We start from the raw sequence: 20,549 nt of genomic DNA on the forward strand, positions 1-20,549 counted from the left end.
TATCTCACATCTCCTCTCAATCATCACAGAGAGTTACCTTTTCTGAAAGAAGCCTGGGTAATTTGGAAGAGTACATAGATAACATGATTGTGCATTTCAATATTCGCAATGAGAAGATCAGGGTCCAGCAGATGAGCATGGTGTCTACAATGGGGTCATTTTTTCTGCATTTCTGGTCATTTTAGTTTCTGGCAACAGTAGTTGTAGTGTTTCCAATGATTTTTTTTTGGCATTGATTTACCTTGCAGACCCAGAATGATTTCCCAGTCTTCATTGTAGGCTGAGCATTATGCACTCTGACCCACACTATTTAATTTACATATTGATGACAAGGAATATAGAGATCTGCATTACCTGAAATTCGATACCTTAACACCGCCAGTAACATTGTGGTGCTCAGTGCATTTCAGTACGTGAGTATGTGCAGGAAAATATTGAAGATAATCATGGCCTTTAAGACACCTCAGAAAACTTTCCAAAAAGTTTGGACTCCAGGCAAATGCCACCTTACTCTGACCACAAAGTCAGTTGTTAAGAAACCAGGATAACTCTGATGGCAGCCCATCCTGTATGGAAGGTTGATTCTGAGATTGATACCAGCATTGAAAGTACAGTACTGGAGAATACTCTTGTATCCCAATCTCATCTTTTCCCCCATGTAATTGTATGCTTCTCATTTTCAAATACTTAACTAACTGCTCTGTAAATAATATAATATCTGTCCCCAGCTCCTCAAATAAAAAATAATCATTTTCAAATAGCTCTATGAATGAAAATCAGTAACCACTATGTGGTTTTAAGTTACAATCTTGTGCCTGTTGATAAAATGATAGAAATTTATGCCAAGGAAGGAGGCCTTTCATCCTATTAAACAAGAGCCATCCAGCTTAAACCCATTTCCCAGAATGTGGTATATCAAGTGTTCACCCAAGTATTTTTAATTGCAATGAAGGCAATTTTCCTAACTACCCTTTCAGGCAGTGAGTTCTTCATCCTAACCCACCTTCCCACACTTGGGGATAAAAGAAGTTCTTGAGCTTTCTCTAAACTTTTTAAACTTTAAACTTTACTTTAAAATTTATTTATACAGCATGGTAACAGGCCCTTCCGGCCCAATGAGCCTGCGCTGCGCAATTAGACCCATGTTAACCTACTAACCCGTCTGTCTTTGAAATGCGGGAAGAAACTGGAGCACTCGGAGGAAACCCAGGCAGTCACGGGGAGAATGTACAAACTCCTTACAGATAGCGGCGGGAATTGAACCCCAATTGCTGGCGCTGTAATAGCATTACGCTAACTGCTACGCTACTGTGCTGCCCAATTTTCTACCAATCATTTTAAATCTATATCCTCAGATGATTGACATTCAGCTTGAAATTCTACAAAAGAAAATAGGCTCTTCCTCCACACTGTATCTTCATCTTTGAAAACATTATAAACCTCGATTAAATTTCTCTTTAGCTTCCTCTGTGTCAAAGACACAACCGTACTCTTGCGAGCCTTTCATCATAACTAAAATTATCTAATCTATCAATTACCTCATTCATTTCCCCTGTTCTTTCTTGTTTCGTATTCCATCCTTCCTGTAACGCAATGATGCAGAACAATATACACTTCCCTAGCTATGGCTAACAAGTGTTTTATTGTCTTTTTGAAGCATGAGCTCATTGTTCTGATCACCATGCCTCAGTCAGTAAGGGCAGGTGTCTGTATATTGTCTTGACCATCACATTAGTCTGCCCTGTGCCTTTCAGGGATCAGAATATGTTAATTTGAAGATTTCTCTGTTCCTCTACATTTCTCAGTACCCTTACATTTATTGTATCTTCCTATGCCTCACCTTACAAACGTCAGAATCAATCAATCATCATCAGCTTTGTCAAAAACACTACAATTTAGAAACAATCCTCCCCACTTGCTCTTCTCCATTCAAAAATACCTAATACTGATCTTTTGTCATGCCTATAACTCCTGATTCCCGTTAGCTTTTCATGAATCTTTCTGCAGTCTTTTCATGCTTCCTATTATCTTTCCCATGACTGGATACCCAAAAGTGTATTCAGATAACTAATAATGACCCAACCAATATCATTGTTATTTTCTTATATAATTGTGATGCTTGGTACAAAGCCTTTAATCTCTTTGCCCTTTTCTTTCACTTGTTTTTAACCGGTATTAGACTGTCAGTTCTCAATCTGTAGATCTGGTGATCTAAAGCACATTTTCACTGTTAAATGTCCTGCTTTTAGGGTTTACTGCTTTATTTTTTCCTTAAATAAGCATATGTTTTTTCAGCATTCAGTTGCACCCTGCCTTCGTCCCAGCTGACCCCTGAGACTTAACTGAGGCACATCTAGATTTTAGCTGTCATCATTAAATATTGAAATTAATTGTGCACCTATTTCCAAATCATTGATATCAGTGGAAGACAAAAGGACACAGCACTTTTTTTAAAAAAGAAGTAAAATTGCTTATGTGCAATGAGCTTGGTTGACAAGGCCAATATTTAATCCCTTTCCCTAAAGAAAACTGCCGTGGTCCCCTGAAATATCTATTTATTCTTATGCATATATCCCCTCCTGTCCTCTTTTTATGTGGTTCTAATCACCATGTTTCTCAGTTCTTCCAAATTCCCCATGTGGCATCATATCTGATGCCTGTTGGACATTTCTTGATAAGGCATCCACACATTTCTCCTATTTTCACTCTTGAGTTCCTTAATACGACTAGATTGGTGAATGAATTTGTCCCTTATTGTAATAAACCCTGCTGCAGATGCTGGAAAAATGGAATTGAACAGAAAATGATGAGATACTCAGCAGAGCAGGCGTCATCTGCGGAGAGAGAAACAGAATTACTTTACAAATTACTGACCTGAAATGTTAACTTGTTTCTCACTCTGTAGTTACGGGCTAACCTGTCATCCTTTACTAGTCCAAGTCAGATGGATTAAACTAGCCCATACCTTTAATTTTCTGTCATCAAACCTCATTCGGTTATGACTAGAAGCTATTCTTTGAGGTAGCTGATGGTGGCTGTTAATCACACCATTTTTACTAAGTTATTTTCTTGTAGCTCACTGTAATCAAGTCAAATATGCAGTGTATTTTTTACCTACCTGTGCATTACCACGTGGTGCTGGAAGATATCCATTTCACAGTGCTCCATCTGTTCCTTTAATGGCATCTAATGGGTTATTATGTGGTGCAGGGAGCTGATGCAGCAGAATTGGGGCTTCTGGTGATTGTGAGGGGCAGGAAGTAAGGAAGTGAGCTGGTGGTTGGGGGCCTGATTGGGACTGGGATGGGGATGCACTTGGAGATCAAGGCCTTTGATTGGGGGCATGCTTGGAGTTAGGGGTCCGGAGATCAGAGTCAGTGCCTTTGGTGGGGGTGTGGGCTAAGAGAAAGGGAACTGGTAGATGGGTGTGAGTTTGGGACCTCGGTCCGGAGATTGGGGTTGAGGGCAGTGGGTATGGTGCGAATGAGGGCTTGAAGTAGAGCAGGTAAATTTAAAACAAAAATTCAGTATAACATTGGTGGGGAGGTCTTCTTTAAATAGTGCTGCTAGTACTGCTTTGAAAATATGGTTCTTCTGGTAGTGCCAACCACAGGTACACCTTCAAACAGTGTAATCCAATTCTTCAAACTTGGAGAATGAAGTTATCCAAATGTGCGACTGACGTGGATGAATAAGATGTTCTTACTTAGCAAGTATACAGCTCTATTGATAACCTGCCACTAGCACAGTGGTACAATAGTTAGTGCTGTCATCCCCACAGCTCTAGGAACTCGCATTTGATCCTGCCCCAGGTGCTGTCTGTGTGGGGTTCGTATTCCTTCCTTGTGACTGCGTGGGTTTCCTCTGGTTAGTGCAGTTTCTTCCTACGTCCCAAAGATGTGCTGATAGGTAATTGTCTTCTGCAAATTACCTCTTAGTACAGGTAAGTGGCAAAAGAACCAGAGGGAGTTGATGGGCATGTGAAATAATAAGTTGCAGGGCTACAGGGGGAAAAGGGAATGGTATTAACGTAATTACTTTGCTGGGACTCAGCATGGGTGGAATGGTCTCCTTTTGTGCCACAGTAAGTGCGTTAGGTTATTAGGTACCTCACAAGATTATAACATTTCAGAAGTAATTTCTGATTATACATTTTAATATTTCTATTTCAGAACAATGGATGTATCAGTGAGTTTGAATGATGGACAGTCATTCATCTCTAGTTCAGTTACCATCACTGCCACAGCTTGTGTAAGTAAAGAACTTAATATTGTCTTTGGTGGAAAGCTACATTTTTTGAACAAAACACAATATTAATGTTTTCTTAAAGTGGCAATTTTTTATTTGTGCAGTCTTGAAATTTACTTCAGTGTCAGTATTATGCTTATATCAGAACAATTTTCTGCTTGTCTTCATCTATAGAAAAATATATTAAAATTTATGTGTTACTGGCACAGGTATAAAAGCCACTTGTACCAATTTTATGCAACTGAACTGCTAACAAAAGGCTAATTGCAAATTAGCCTTTAGATTTGCCTAAGTCACACAGCAGATTTGCAGATTTTCAAAGCATGAAAATATTGTGACATGTATTGCATTGTGTAATAGTTGTTTTCCTGTACGAAGTATTCCTCAGGAAATGTTACGTGTTCACAGAGCTACACAAATTCAAGGCTTGTACCTAGTTTGACCAGTAATTGGATAGAATGTCATCACCATAAACTATTAAGCATTTACAACATTTTAATGGATGATCAGGATCATTTGCATGCACGACTATCATAAGAAGATAGTTACAAAACCAAAGGCAACCCTCAACCCACCCCTTCCCACTCTTTAAAAATCATCGTAATGCTGAATATTATACATTACTAAGCAGATTTCTCACTATCTTAATGTATAATAATTTGGTAACAATTTAATTATTGTTTTAAGGATGCCTTTAAATGTTGTAAATAAACAGCTGATCCATTAGCATAAGTGAAAAAATTACTCAAAACGTGTATAAACTCTTCAGCAAGATGATATATGAAATGGGCTTTCTTTACATGGCATGTTTGAATTGATAGAAATCCAATAAAAATCGTATCAAAGCTTTTCCCTTCTATTATATGATATTTCGTAGCTTGTTGATGTTGAAACATATTCCATTCATCATACTTAAGAACAAGGAAGCTGTCCAGAATGCACAGTTTTTGAGCCATGGTATGCACTTTGTATGTCTGAAATTAGGAAATGTTGCAATGATTAAAGGGGAATAAAATAGCATTTTGTAATGAAAACACTGCAGAAGATTTTCACCTTAACACCTAAATATAATATTGGTGTTGTGGAATGGTTGCTGGTTATTACAACTGCCTATTTTTCATTTAGATTTTCATGCTTCACATTTCCATTGATTTGAAGTCAGTGAATTCTACAATAGGCAAAGTTATGTGAAATGTCAGCAGTGATAGTTTAAAATCAAGAAAGGAAAACATATTGTGGGCAAAATTCTTGAAGATCACATGCAATTATTTTTTCCTTCAAAATCATTGGAAGGTAGTGAGAAACTTTGCCCATGAAACAAAATAATTTAGGGTAGGTTTCATTTACAACACCTGGACAGTTATTTGATGGGATGAGTAATGCACTCTTCCCTGTTCCTGCATACTTTCCATTCCATTAAAATGAGTGGGGGAAAATTAGTTTATTGTTCATATAGCAAAGTTGAGAGCCTTCCTCATTATGAACAAAGAAATGTACATGTCATTTAGAAAGTTTTGACTTTAATACACATGATTTGAGCCTTCCTCATTGTTAGAGCTGGCTTACCATGGTCCACTGGTATAATTCCAGGAAATTATGATAACATTCCAATTCAAAATGAGTCTTTGCAAATGTGCACAGGCTCAATATGTTCCTGGTGTTTCAGACAAAACACCAGACCCTGAAATTCATTAGCTGCTTTTCTTGGAGTATTAAAACATCTTTGCATGGTGCACTTGTGTCGTAAAAGTGAAGTGCATTATGGTCGTGAGCTTAGATCACAGTCCTCGTGCAATAGCGGAAGCACATCCTTTTATAACAACGTTTCATGTCAGGGAAGCAGAACGGGTACTTCATCATTGAATCTTGTACAGCGACCAGGACTTAACTGTAGTTGCAACATGTCTGTACTCAAGAGGACAACTGCAGCAAGTAATGTTCCTTAGAAATGGGATTTCATTTTTTTTCATGTGCCATGATATTGTGTACTGCAGTTGTTAACTCCTGTCCCCATGGGCCCCAGTGGGAGCACTCCCAACATTGCAGCTTTGCAGAATTCAGGGAAGGATGTCACCCCTTAAAGGCACACTTCCCCTGACAGTCAGATAGCAGAAAGACATAGTAAGGGTGCCATGAAGGAAAGAGAGACCAGAGAGGCCATGGAGTGAGCACTGAGATCCTCTGAGAGAAATTTTAATTCCTACTGTAAGAGGTACATAACAGTTGGGAAAACACATATACAATGAAGAAATTAAATGAGTTCCCCACAGTAGTTCAATTCTTCAGAAAGCACTCTTTACAAGTTTGAGGGCAGGAGCTGCCTTGTGAACCAGGTAATGCTTTAAACAGCGTTAAAATGGTTTCTGCTCCTGGTTCAATAGTTTTCTGGACCTCCAATTTCCGAGCTGTGTTAAAAAGGCTTCAAATGTGTATTGCATGAGAATTGAAATCAATAGGTGCATGCCTAAAGTGGGAAAGTGTCAGGGTGTCAGGAATTAGTCAGTCCAATTTCATGATTGATATGATTTCAAAAGAGAAATGATAGCAAGCAAAGTTTATTCTGGATTACATCAAAATTAGTTCTATGCAATCTTGCCGCTAAGGTGGAGATTAAGGTGGGAGAGTGTGCCCCCACTTTAGTGACCATAATTTAGAAATGCTGATCACAGTTTAGATGTGCTACCAGTCTGCACCTTGTTTTTGCAAATTTCCTGCCAAACTTTTGAAGGTTTTTCTTCAACAAATATGCAATGATTTTATCAACTCCAGCGGACCCCATTAGCTTCATCAGTGTTTTTATCAATCGCAATAGAGAAAGTGACAATGGATTTTGCTTTATCCTGATATTTTCAGCTAATCTCTGATTCTTTTTGAGATTGTTGTTTGGGAGGCTGATATTTATGAAGGTTTGCTCCTTCCTGAAACATTTCTGCAGTATTTGGCATACAGTTCTTCAAAAGTCGATGTTTTCATAATGACACCTCCTAATTCAGAAAATATCTTCTTGTAGATTTCTGATATATTTTTCACCATGATTTGCTTCATAAAGTCTTTTAGTAGTGCATTCTTTTGCCACAGCCACTTGTACATTAATCAAATGGCTCTTTTATTGGTGCCTGCAATGAAATACAAAATATTCCATTTCTCTTTAAACATATCAGCCTCATTCGACCTTACTCCTCAATGAAAACATGGCAGCCAGTGCATCTACAGAACATAAAAGCCAAAGATTAATGTTATGAGAGGTTGAATCAATAAATAAATGAAGACTCATAGAGAAATAAACCTGTCATATTAAGCAGATCCAATAGTACATTTTCTTTATTAAACATTAATAATACAAATTTATGCACCACTATATCTTTATTTCTTTTTACATTAGTAAGTCAGTCCAGCATCTGCAAAAAATGCCCAGACTACAAAAGCCTCCCCATTTGGATAAATGACTCTCAATGCACTTACTTGAATTGCAAATAACCAATACAGCAAGAGTAGGCATTCAACAGTCAATAGAGAAATGTGCAATTAATGTATCAAATATTTCCCAATTACTTTCAAATTGCCTTGTAGGTTATTGATAAACTACATCCAACTTAAAAACAGCTTTCAAATCTGAATGGAATATGTAACTTGCAATCCAAATTCATAATTTGCCATTGAAAGAAAATTGCCACCCAGTTTGGGAGTCTGCAAACCTTACTTTGGTCTGGCAATTCTGTATTAGCTGATTACATTGAATATTACAGTGTTGGTGATTATTTGGGACATCTTCAGGAATTATGTGGATAGCAGACATTAATACAAATGAGAACTAGTCCTCAAGAAAGCCTGTTCTAATGAAAACTACAAGCAGGAATCAAGTTTTGAAATTAAAAGGACAGTTTTGTAAGCAAACAGTACTGTCTGCAGAGCACAGGCTACTGGCCCACAGCAGGAGGCTGCACAAGAGATATGGTTTGTAAACTGACATGACAATGAGTCATTCTTGTTTGCATCAGCCAAATGTAAGACAATGTGTGTTAATTGGCCTACATCAAACCATACATCAAACACCTTCAGCTAAGTTATTTTGCACCATTGTGACTGAGATCAAGGATGCTTCACACCAGATTTATTTTGTCACTTAGCACATCAAAGATGATCATAGGCATATTTGCTCAGTCTATCAATAATCTGGATATGTGTACACCCAGAGAGTCAGCCCTCACAACATTAGTCCTGGGTTTTCTGTCCTCAGAAGCTTTTAGACCAGCCATGTGAATTACTTTGTGCCAGCAAAGGTATTTGCACACCCGGAGACATCTTGTCAGTTACAGCATGCTCCCATTGTAAATATGTATTTCAGTGGAACCATTTGTTGGCACTAAAATATTGAAGTAAACAATGTGATTGTAGCTATTGAAATTGTAATAAATCACCAGCTGTTGGCTTTGTTCTTAGAAATATAAAAACTTGATGTATTTTGAGTTTGGGAAGATTCGACTGAGAGCATAGAATGCCTGCTTGTCATTGATGAATAAAGACCTTTTACATCTATCAGCTTCAGTCTCCAGTGGCTTAGACACAGTCACAACACACAGTACCATAAGTTTAACTTTCAGGGTTTTTTTTATGTTATGCATACACATTTTAACAGAATGTAGTTTTTTAAAAATAAATTTGCGTATGAAAGAAAACTTTCCCACGAACTAAAGATTTGAAGTTTTGTGATCGAGGAGTTGGGAGTAACAGAATAGTAGAGATACTTGAGATTGATTTTTTTTTAAACATGAAGGTGGAAGCAAGAATGCATTGTGTGAGTGAGCGCATTAGACAAGATTATGGAGTTACTCTTTGAGAGCTTTACACAAGAAAGTGGTTGTGAAAATGCTAACAGAATTTGAGGTGGAGATGTCAACCTTTAGTACTCCTGTGATGGCTCAGTCTGTATTTCTCTCTCACCTCTTGTAGCAAAGGTTGTTTAAATGTATGCCCAGTTGAACTTGATATATTAATACAACAAACCTGAAGTGCTTTTCCTTCATTCCAAATGAAGGGTATTTTGTTGGCTTCCAAATCACAAGAACTGTCCTAGTGAGGCTGAAGACTCAATATTGACATACCGGCTCAAAAAAATTGTCCATGGAAGCTTGACCAGTTAGTTTTCATCACTACTCAGGACTCTCGTCATAGAAGTGTATCAGTTCCAAGTGTGGGTCCACAAACCAAGACCACATATTTTTGAGCTATGGTGAATTGTGAAGAGGAGAGCCAAAATTGCAAATGAATGCAGAATTAAACAAATAACCAACTAAATGATAGCTGGAATTTATCATAATGTGCAAGATAGGCAGTACAATCTGAATGTGAAAATTAAAAATGGGAAGGTCATTTGAATGGGGATCTCTCTGAGGATGTTCAACAAAAGGATTTAGCATCAAAAGACATAAAACAATGAAGGTTAGCTCACAGACGTAATCCAAAGCAAATGCAATGTTGGGCTCATTATTAGTGATTTAGAATATAATACAGTATGTGCTGTACCTGTAAAGGTTTTACAGTGCCTTTGTATTTTTATTATAATAAAATATCTGACATCTTTAGAAACTATTCCTCCCTATTTTCCCTTATCCGTAGCCTTTCTTATAATTTATAAAGCATTTTGCCAAACTTTCATGTTTCCAATGTTTACATTCTCTAGCACAAGCTTAAGGATCATTTCTTTCCTGTTATGGAAAAGAAAACAAATGTAGGTGCTGGAAATGTGAAATTAAAACAGAAAACGCTGGAAACACTCAGCAGGTTGGGCAGCATCTTTGGAGAGAGAAACGGTTATGATTCAGGTCAATGATCTTTCATGAGAACTTTCATCAGAATTCCTGTCTTGATTATTTTGGTGTATAAACCTTTGTTGATCCAATGATGAGAATGGCAAGTGCAGAGTGGATTTGTTTCCTAGAAGCTTTTAATATACTGTAACTCATCTAATTAAAAAACACTGCTTATTATGGAGATTGTCCCTTTAATGGGATCACTTATATTAATTGTTGGTATTAAGTCAAACTTACTATAAAGGAATCTCATGTTCCACCCAGTAGTTCTTTACTAAAACATGGATAACTGTAAATCTATCCAGTTTATTAGTGAATTATTGAATTTGTTTTGGTGGCAAAAAAAGTCCTTGATAGTAACAGTTTATTCCTGTAAGAAATAATCATTCATTGATAAATGCTGCCAATAATCACAGGTGCTACAAGTCAAAGATGATGTAATCTTATGAAAAGTCTTTTAAAAACAAAGCTGTCAGCCAAAGCAATTATACCTTGGAGCATTTTTTTTAAATGGTAAAACTTAGCTGGGCCCAAATTTGCAAAGCCCATGATTGAAATCTTCCTGCTGGTCATATGTAGCCTTAATGTCCTGAACCATTTGTTTTCTAACAGTAATTCAGTATTTAACTTCCCTTGGTATGCGAGGTGCACAGTAGTTGAGGGAAATAGTCAGATACATTTCTTGAATGGAACCTTCTAGCCAGGCATTACTGCCATGCTCAGGGACTCCAAAGGATGAAATATAGATGCACTTACTTTCAAAAGTGCTATTCCCACAAACCCTCAAAAGACATTTGCCTCCAACTTGACCTCTTCAATGATCATTGCTTCTTCAGGTTGACATTTTCCAATGCAGTCATCAAAAAAGTATGTGACACCCTGCAGCATTCGATATTAGATATTTATTTATTCGTCACATGTACATCGAAACACACAATGGAATGCGTCTTTTTGCATTACTGAGAATGTGCTGGGGGCAGCCCACAAGTGTTGCTACTCTTCTGGCGCCAACATAGCATGCCCACAACTCCTAACCTGTATGTCTTTGGAATGTGGGAGGAAACTGGAGCTCCCGGAGGAAACCCATGCAGACACGGGGAGAACGTACAAGCTCCTTACAGACAGTGGTGGGAATTGAACCCGGGTCACTGGGGCTGTAATAGCATTACACTAACCACTACACTACCATGCCTCCCTACCTACATCGCTACTGCCATACACCATGACTGGACTGATCTGCCATTTGAAGTTAAGGTTATTGTCACATACAACTTAATCCCAGGATCATTTCAGGGGGCTATAGTTGACCTGTGTCATGCCTCACAGTTTGTGCTCACCACAACATTAAGGAGGTCACTTGGTATCTATAATCCAGGTGAAAGGAAAAACCTTCCATTTAGCAAAGAAGATATGCTTGAGAGAACATATGGATTTGCCACTCGTCCAAAGTTCAGACCTTGATCAAATGTAATGTTTTGGGCTGCCTTTCTGAACCTGGAAATTTTCATGAATTTCAAGGTCTTCACACCCTCAAAGTTCAAATCATTATTGACCAGAATAAGAATTTTCTCATGGTCATTGGGAATATCTGCATGAGGAGGAGAAAGATGAGGCAAAGAAGGAAATCGCCCAGCTGGAACAGATTTAGGAGAAGGAAGATCAGCACCAGGACATTGTACTAGTTTCTGAGGATTATGTGATGCAGTGTATGAGGGAAGCCTTCTCTGACATTCAAGGAGGAATCATGGCCTGGAAATTCATGTTAGCAACCCATTCAGCTTTCTCTCAACATAGCACGGCATATACCCCAATGGAGAACAAGCTGACTGCCCACCACACTGCAGCCATTTATTCTCAATGGATAAGATACACAGACAAAATGATATTTGTCTTGCCCTGTACTTCTCCACAACCAGTTTGTTTTAGCCTGTGGATTTTGTTAACTTATATTTCCAGACAAATTTAATTCTTCATTGAAATTGTTTTCATAGAACAGTACAGAAAAATGACACCATAATCTAGTTTCTGGCAGTTAGTAAAGTGGATCAAAAAATTGTTGTTTAAAGAAAGACTCGTCACCTGCACTGGTAAAAGATGATAAGGAACTAATGTACACGGGGATCACGTAGTCCAAGTCCATAGCTCTCTGAAAGTGGCCGCACAAGTTGATAGGGTGGTAAAAAAGGAGTATGGCATGCTTGCCATTATTTCTTGGCATTGAGTTCAAGAGTCAGGAAGTTATGTTGCAGCTTTACAAAACTCTGGTTTTGCCAAATCCAGGTTATTGCATTCATTTCTGGTTGCCCCAGGGTCGAAATGTCTGATACTAAAGGGCAAGCATTTCAGGTGAAAGGGGAAAGTTCAAAGGAGATGTGTGGAATAAGGTTTTGTTTTAAAAACAGAGTGGTGGATGCCTGGAATGCGCTGCCAGGGGTGGTGATGGTGGAGGCGAATACGATAGTGATGTTGAAGAGGCCCTTAGGCACATGAATATGCAGAGAATGGAGGGATACGGACCATGTGCAGGCAGAAGTGATTAGTTGAATTAGGTGTCATTAGCTTAATTAGTTCGACACAACATTGTGGACCAAAAGGCCTGTTCCTGTGCTGTACTGTTCTATGAAAACAATATTTCCGCATTTAAGGGGAATTAATAACTTATACTCCCCACATTTTGGGAGATGATGCTAGGGACAGTGGTATTGCATGTTGTAGTCTTTCACAAGGAAACAAAATTTATTTCAATATCTGCTAAATGTTAAGTGTAAAATCATTGCTGTTTTCCTGTCCAAAAGCTTTCCTCTTGTTGCAGCATCAGTGATATGGAATTCTTTGTGTCTGACAATCTTTATATGGTTGGCAGGGTGATGCAATCATAAAATGTATATTTGGTTAGCTGGCTACAATTTTCTTCAGCTTCATGATCTAAGGGACTATTTTTGCAGATAGATAACCGGACATTTATCCAGAATATTAGCACAGGCAGCAAGATTTCATTCCCTATCCAAATAGTAGCAGAGGAGTGATAACAAATTTGTTTGAAGGCATGATTCGTTGTTCTTTAGATGTAGTTCAGTTACCACTTTTAACATGGCACTGTAGAAAATATGTCATGACAATTATATGCAAAGGCACCTGGGTCATATCCATCATGAAGTCACCAACAATATCTGAAGGCACAGATGCTTCAGAGCCATATAGCAGTGGATGTAGGGAAATATCTAGACTTGCCCCAGTTGGCAGCGCGAGACACTACAAGTCCCCTCTTGACCAAACCAGTTAGCTGTTGCTTTAAGCTTAGGTACAAGTGTTCCTTTTCCTTCACTATTGGCTGTTATTACTGAGTTTCAGCAGAAGAAATATGAATAGAATTATTGGCTCCAACATTGGATAACTCAAAATAATTGATAGGATTTAAAAGCAGAACAATAAACAATCAATTCTATTAATGATCTTTGTAAGATTTGTATTCTTTGAATTGAATTGTTAAAATGTCTAATGCCATTGATTTCCTTTGAAGTCTGACGGAACAGCTGTATTCCTTGCCATATTCAGCTTATTGCTGCTGTTGGGACTAGCACTCCTCTGGTGGTTCTGGCCTCTCTGCTGCAAAGTGGTAAGTGTGGGCAAATGCAAATTCCAGATATGTTGCAGTTTATGATACTCAATTAACTTTTGATGCTAATGTTTAACTGTTTTAAGCATGTCAAATTAAGTTTTCAGTCCTCATTAGTGCTGCTTGAAAAACAGTTGCAAATGATTTAAAGTTGGAAAGTTCAAGACACAAGCTGGCACTTCTGTATTAGCTTTCTTTCATTTTGAAATTTTATTTTTAACTCTACCAGTTATGGATTGATACCAAGTCTGAACTAAAAGATTTTTAAATGGGCCAAATGTCATTCTTCTGTTGCTAAGATCAATATGTTGTAATTTTATTGGTCTACATTACACAAGTACATTCAGCCTTATTAGTCTTGTTGTCTTAATGCAGAATCCACTGATAGAACCCATTTGATTTGCAACTTTATAGGTAAACATCTAAAAATGAAAAAAATGCAGGGCTTCAGTGAAAAAGCAAGGCGGTGCGTCTAACCACTATAATTAAGAATACAAGAGTTAGAAGCAGGGGTGGACCATTTGGCTCCCCCTCATGCTTGCTCTATTATTCAATAACATGGCTGATCCAGATATCAATGCCATTTTCATGCACTAATCCAAAATGTCTCAATTCCCTCATTATAAAAAATCTTCATTATTTTTCATAATTAAATAGCATTCATTTAAAAGGAATCAACAAAGGTACAGGATGGAAATGGAAAAAATATAGAAGGTGAAAACATAACCAAAAGGAACAGTAGGCACTACAGTCCCTGCAAGTCAACAGTGCCATTCAATAAGATCCAGTTAATCCTGGCCTGAACTCCACTTTCTTGCCTATTCCCACAACTCTTGTGCAGCAATCTGGCTGTCTCAATCTTGAATATATTCAATGACTCAGCCTCCATAGCTCTCTGGAGTACAGAATTCCAAAGGTTCATGACCCTCTGAAAGAAGAGATAATTTCTCATGTTCATCTTAGATCTGTGGCTCCTTCCTCCAAAACTGTGGTTTTTCGTTTCATATTCATCTTTGAGGGAGAACATCCTCTCAGCACCTATCCTGTCAAGCCCCCTCAGAATCTTAAATGCTTTAATAAGATTACCTTTCTACTAAACTCTAATGAGCAGAAAGCCAAACTGCTCAATTGTTTGTCATAAAACAATCCCTTCATCTCAGAAATCAGCCTGGTGAATCTTTTATGAATTGTATATTTGTAGTGAGACTTCTTGACTTCTTTTACTCCACTTTCTTTCCAATTGAGGAGGTTGTTTCATTTGCCTTCCTAATTACTTGCACCTGCTTGCTAATGTTGTGCTTCATGTAGCAAGTCTTAGATCCCACTCAGCATCATTTTATCATCTCCATTCAAATATTATTCTGCTTTTCTGCTCTTCTTACCGTCGTGGATAACGTTGCATTTCCCCACATTATAATCAATCTGCCAAATGTTTGCCCACTTCCATAATCTATACGTTTCCCTTTTGTAGGTTCTTCACATTCTTCTCTCAACTTGCTCTTCCATCTATTGTATCATAAGCAGAAAATGGCAATAATACACTTAGTCACTTCATCTTAGTCATTTATGTAAAACACTGGTTTGGCCACAGTTGGAGTATTGTGTCCTGTTCTGGGCACTTTCAGAAAGATGTGAAGGTGTTAGAGGGATCCACTGAAGGATTCCAGGGATGAAGACCATTAGTTACATCGATAGATTGGAGAGGCTTGGATTATTCTCCTTGCAACAGAGGAGAGAGGATTCGATAGAGGTATTTTAAAATTATGAAGGCTTTGAGCAGAATAGATACAGAGAAACTGTTCCTACTGGGTGAAAGGACAAGGGTTATAGGATATGGAATGAAGGTGAATGCAAAAGAACCAAAAGTGACCTGAGGAAAATCTTCATCATGTATCAACTGGTTAGAATTTGGAATATACTGTCAATGGTGAGGCAGATTCAATTGTGGTGTCCAAAAGCAAACTGAAAGGAGAAAAGCAGCTGCAAAATCTGGGGACAGGGGAAAGGGACGAGCTGTATTGCTATGCATAGAACTGACATGCATGATTGACAGAATGGCCTCTTTCCATGCTGTACCCTTTTAGTGATTCTGTGAAATACACTGTAAATAGCTTGAAATTGAGCCATTTATTCTATTTTCATTTTAGCTAATATATACTCATAATATATATCATTTGTTCTAATATATACTACCTGATGCCAGGAGTGTCTGCAGAGAATGCCTTTTGAAAATCCAAATGTACTGCAGCTACAGGTTTCTCTGTACCTATCCTGCTCGTTACATTCTCAACTCACTCTTAAATTTGTCTGATACAATTTCCATTTCACAAAATCTTAATGACCAAGATTGATTGCAGTTTGATTTTCTAACTGCCCTGTCACTGCTTCCTTGATAATGGATTTCAGAGCTTTCCTGAGGAGGGATGTTTTGCAAACTATTTTAAATTAAAATTTTTAAATTTTATTTACAGCGTGGTAACAGGCCCTTCTGGCCCAATGAGTCCACGCCGCCCATTTTAAACCCAAATTAACCTACCCATAAGTCTTTGCAATGTGGGAGGAAATCGGAGCACCCGGAGGAAACCCACGCAGACACGGGAGAACGTACAAGCTCCTTACAGACAGCGACAGGAATTGAACCCCGATCGCTGGTGCTGTAATAGCGTCGCGCTAACCACTACGCTACCGTGCCGCCCTCCTTCTCCCCCTTCTGCTTTGAACAGGGGCTTGACATTCGCAGTTTTCCAATCCAGCGGCACCCTTCCAGAATAAAAGGAATTTTTAAAAAAATCAGAGCATGGAGACTCGTTTGAGCAGAAATATTAGCATGGTTGATCAAGCTTAATTATATTCCTGTCTTTTCCCTTATTCGTCAATTCCTTTGGTAGCCAGGACTCCTTTGATCTCAGTTTTAATATAATGTAAACAGAAAGAGTTTGTAAACATTATAGCTTTGATAGTGTGGGCGTGACATAGTAGCAGGAGTGCACCACCTCAAATTGCCCACCCACACTTCCTGCCACCCCCCACTTTTGATTCATCAGCCAGCTCAGCACCCACAAAACCAGAGTGAAAGAAAGTTATCCTTGTTCCTAAGGGACTGCCCAAGTAGAAGATAAACTCCTAAACTCTATCAGAAAGCATACACATGTCCATTTAAACAGATAAGGGAGTCCACAAATTGTTCTCAAATTTCAGGCTTGGATTAATATTTCCACTGTTTAGATTACACATCTTAAAACTGATGCAAAATCTACATAGATAGCCAGTGCAGACAATTTTTTTTTGTGTTCACACCTAATTGCTGAGATTAAAGGCAGAAACTAAAGTGCAATAGAACTCCTTGTCTATCACAGCTGAACATCATGAATCACACTTTGTTCTGACTTCTGACAGCTGGGTAGAGAAATAGTCTCCTACAGTAAGCATTTAAGATATTCAGATCTGTTTTCTTTACCTGCATACCCATATCGCTCACATCTCCATCTTGAGCAAAAGATAAATTCTGAAAGATTTCAACAAGTACTTGTTTATCAAAGTTTACCTCAAGTTCTGAAGAGCTCGAGTTCAGCATTTCAGTTTGATGATGCAAACATTTCCTGTCACTAATGAGAGCAGGAAGGATAAAGCACTACTGCCAGTTCAAATGAATGTTGTATTTAGTTTTGGTTAAGACTGTTGCTACTATAGAGAGCAGGCATCTAGTTGGTGAGATTCAGATGTTTTAGATAAGGTAGGGTCTTGGGAAGAGATTATATGCTCATGATTGGTATTGGTATTGGTATTGGTTTATTATTGTCACTTGTACCGAGGTACAGTGAAAAGCTTGTCTTACAAACCGATTGTACAGGTCAATTCATTACACAGTGCAGTTACATGAGTTAGTACAAAGTGCATTGATGTAGTACAGGTAAAAACAGTAACAGTACAGAGTAAAGTGTCACAGCTACAGAGAAAGTGTGATCCTTGAAGAGAAAATAAACTAATCCCTGCCTTATCTGTCTTTCGCTTCTGGAATACTTGATCACATCATTCAATGCCTTTCCATCATCAGCAAGCTGGGCATGATAACACTCCCCTAAATTTATTATTGTGTGACTCTGTAAGGAGTTTTGACCATGCATTGCTCCATCATTGAAATCAGTTACTTTTACCACAGTAACATCACCATTTCTGCCCCTCTTCTGTAGCTCACCTGCTCCTTTGTGAATTTTAGACTCAACTATTCCAAATGCACTCCTAGCTGGCCGCCTTTGCTTCAGCCTTTATAAACCTGAGGTTATCCTAAACTCTGATTAAGCCTATTAAGTAAAATACATCATTCAATTTACTCATCAGCTCTGCACTTTCAGAACTAGATTGGTTCTTAGTTGAGCAACATCTGTTTCAAAGATCACACCTTTGTTTTCAAATTCCTCTGTGACCTGGACCCTCCTTACCTTTGTAACACATTTTAGCACCACAACCCTTCAAATTATCTGTGCAACTCCAATTCTGACAACTTCACCATCCCTGCATTCCAGTGTTGGCGGCCATGCATTCTTTACTTCTGTACAACACTTCTTAAAACCCACTTCTTTGATCAAGGCTTAAGGTTTGATCACCTTAATTGACTCAGTGTCAAAACTTGTACTCTTGTGAGGTTTGGTCATGTTAAAGGTTCAATCATAATATGTTGATGTGTTTGACCATGGGCGTTTTTGGAGATGGACAGTGGAATGAAAGTGCTAATTTTGAAAGAAAGTGACAGTGCTTGAACAAAGGAATCCGTAGGAAATCTGCTTATCTTTTACATATTTAGTAGGAAAGCTTAAATCTATTTCATTAATAAACTTAATGTTTGGAGCTTGCGTCAGATGGCAGTTGGTGCTTATGGTCAGTTTTTGTTTTTGTTTACAGATGGTATTCCTTGTCAAATGTCCAGAAAAAGCATCATGATTATTACAGGGATTAGCAGTTATTAGATGTCAGGTAGTGTGCCTATGATCTGTCTGATAATTTTGAATGAATGCCTGAAGTTTATGTGGAAAGAGCTCTAATGATACAGTAGTGTTCATTTAGTAAATTGTTAAGTGAATAGATGCATGAACTGCATCATCAGCAAGACATTAGATACTATGTTGCACCAAGTCTTAGGTGTTAATTGTCACCAGGAAACATTGACCACTTGGTAATCAGTGAAAAGACATCAAGTTCTAGAAATGGAATATTTCAGGGCAATGCTTTATATTATTGTAGTTATGCAAATCATATAATTTTGTTTATGATTTGGTTGTAGGTCATAAAAGATCCTCCTCCTCCTCCACCTCCTCCAAAAGAGGTATGTGAATATTCTGACATGTGAAACTTGTGTTAATGACAAATAGTGGAGATATTGAAAGGACAAAATTATTTTACAGCTTTATAATCAAAACACTTTGTATAAATTTCATAGGTTAAGGGACTGAGTACAAAAGTTGGACGAATACACTTGGGTGTCTGGATTTTTTGAAGATTAAATTTATTTTGTTTCACAAGTAAATATTTTCTAATAAATGGTTATAAATAAAATCATTAAGTGCCATAGTTAGTCAATTCAGATTTATTGGTAATACTTTACACTTCGGACACAGGTGAAAACTCTGCCACTTACTGTATCCTTTTCAATTTTGCCTTTCATTTACTTCAGTGGAATTAAAATTAAGTTGGGATGTACAGTCAGTCTTTGCCCATACTCTGAAATGACCCCTTTCAGAGTGATGTTTTCAACAATTATGTCTAGTATAAAGCAGAAGGAAAATTTGTGTAAATATTTATGTGTAGTTATTTGCTGCAAACTGAATCATTATTTGTTATACCAATGTATTTAATCCAGGAAATTATACCAGACCCAGAACGAAAAAAGAAGTGGCCAACTGTTGATGCATCATACTATGGTGGTAGAGGTGTTGGTGGAATAAAAAGAATGGAGGTATTTTACTAAATTTATTACTCATTACCGTTTACCTACATTAAAAAAACTACTTGTGTACAGTGGTTTGAAATTCCTGGAGAGGCCTGGGACTGTGCTGAGGTCAGATGAACTGGAGTGTAACCTAGCCCACTGCTAGTTTCCATCAAAGATCTTGTGATCAGGCTACTATGAATATTTTCAAAAGGCACCCATGATGGATTATCATCTTAAAAATTGGACCAATTTAAACCTAAGTTTTCTGCATAAATTGTGCACAAATAGCATTTAACATTTCCTTTGAAATGTTTGCTCAATTTTCTGTTGAAATTTCACCCATTGCACTTCCTGTCATGATTCATTCTAATATGTGTTTCATTTTCTTGAGATACTTCCTGCATATGGTAATGGGTTGCTTTAATTATTGAGTGACAGAAGTTGAATCTAAAACTCATGATTTCAACCTTTGTAAATAACGCACAATTAAATGAGGTTCACAGGAGTATGAACACCTTGTCCGATCTCTCTCTCTCTCTCTCTCTCTCTCTTGGGTTGGTTTCCCTGGGAGATCTATACCCCACCCCTGTTTTCAGCAATCCACAATTGATCCTACTTCATTCCCCCATTCCAGTCTCACTCATCACCATGGCAGAAAGCAATGACCCACTTCTTGTGGGTGAACCTATAAGTAGCACTGTAAATTGTGAGCCTAGAAAGCAGCAGAATCCAGTTTCTCAGCAAACATTCACTAAACATGAGCAGTGAGCCGTGTTTAGTGGCTTGCCATCTGATGTTCCATTCCTGTCCGCTCAAGTTTTTTCATTACCTTTATTTCAATCCATGAAATTTTCATGAATTGCAAATGTGATATTGGTATATCAAAATAAGCGGCATTTGGCAGGATGACATCATCTGACATACATTTGTGCCATAAGACTATTGAGCA

At 37.9% G+C, this 20,549-nt stretch overlaps 1 protein-coding gene across 1 annotated transcript in view; it reads left to right on the forward strand.

Annotated features, from left to right (window-relative positions):
• The window catches only part of antxr2a (ANTXR cell adhesion molecule 2a), a 185,764-nt gene that overhangs the window by 76,419 nt on the left and 88,796 nt on the right, over positions 1 to 20,549 (forward strand). Inside the window, exons 11-14 of the mRNA XM_052010228.1 lie at positions 4,173 to 4,251; positions 13,579 to 13,674; positions 18,953 to 18,994; positions 19,529 to 19,624. Of these exons, the coding sequence (XP_051866188.1) occupies positions 4,173 to 4,251; positions 13,579 to 13,674; positions 18,953 to 18,994; positions 19,529 to 19,624 (313 nt within the window). The remainder of the gene's footprint in view (positions 1 to 4,172; positions 4,252 to 13,578; positions 13,675 to 18,952; positions 18,995 to 19,528; positions 19,625 to 20,549) is intronic.

Source organism: Pristis pectinata, chromosome 2, assembly GCF_009764475.1.
Source record: "Pristis pectinata isolate sPriPec2 chromosome 2, sPriPec2.1.pri, whole genome shotgun sequence".
NCBI classification, from domain to species: domain Eukaryota; kingdom Metazoa; phylum Chordata; class Chondrichthyes; order Rhinopristiformes; family Pristidae; genus Pristis; species Pristis pectinata.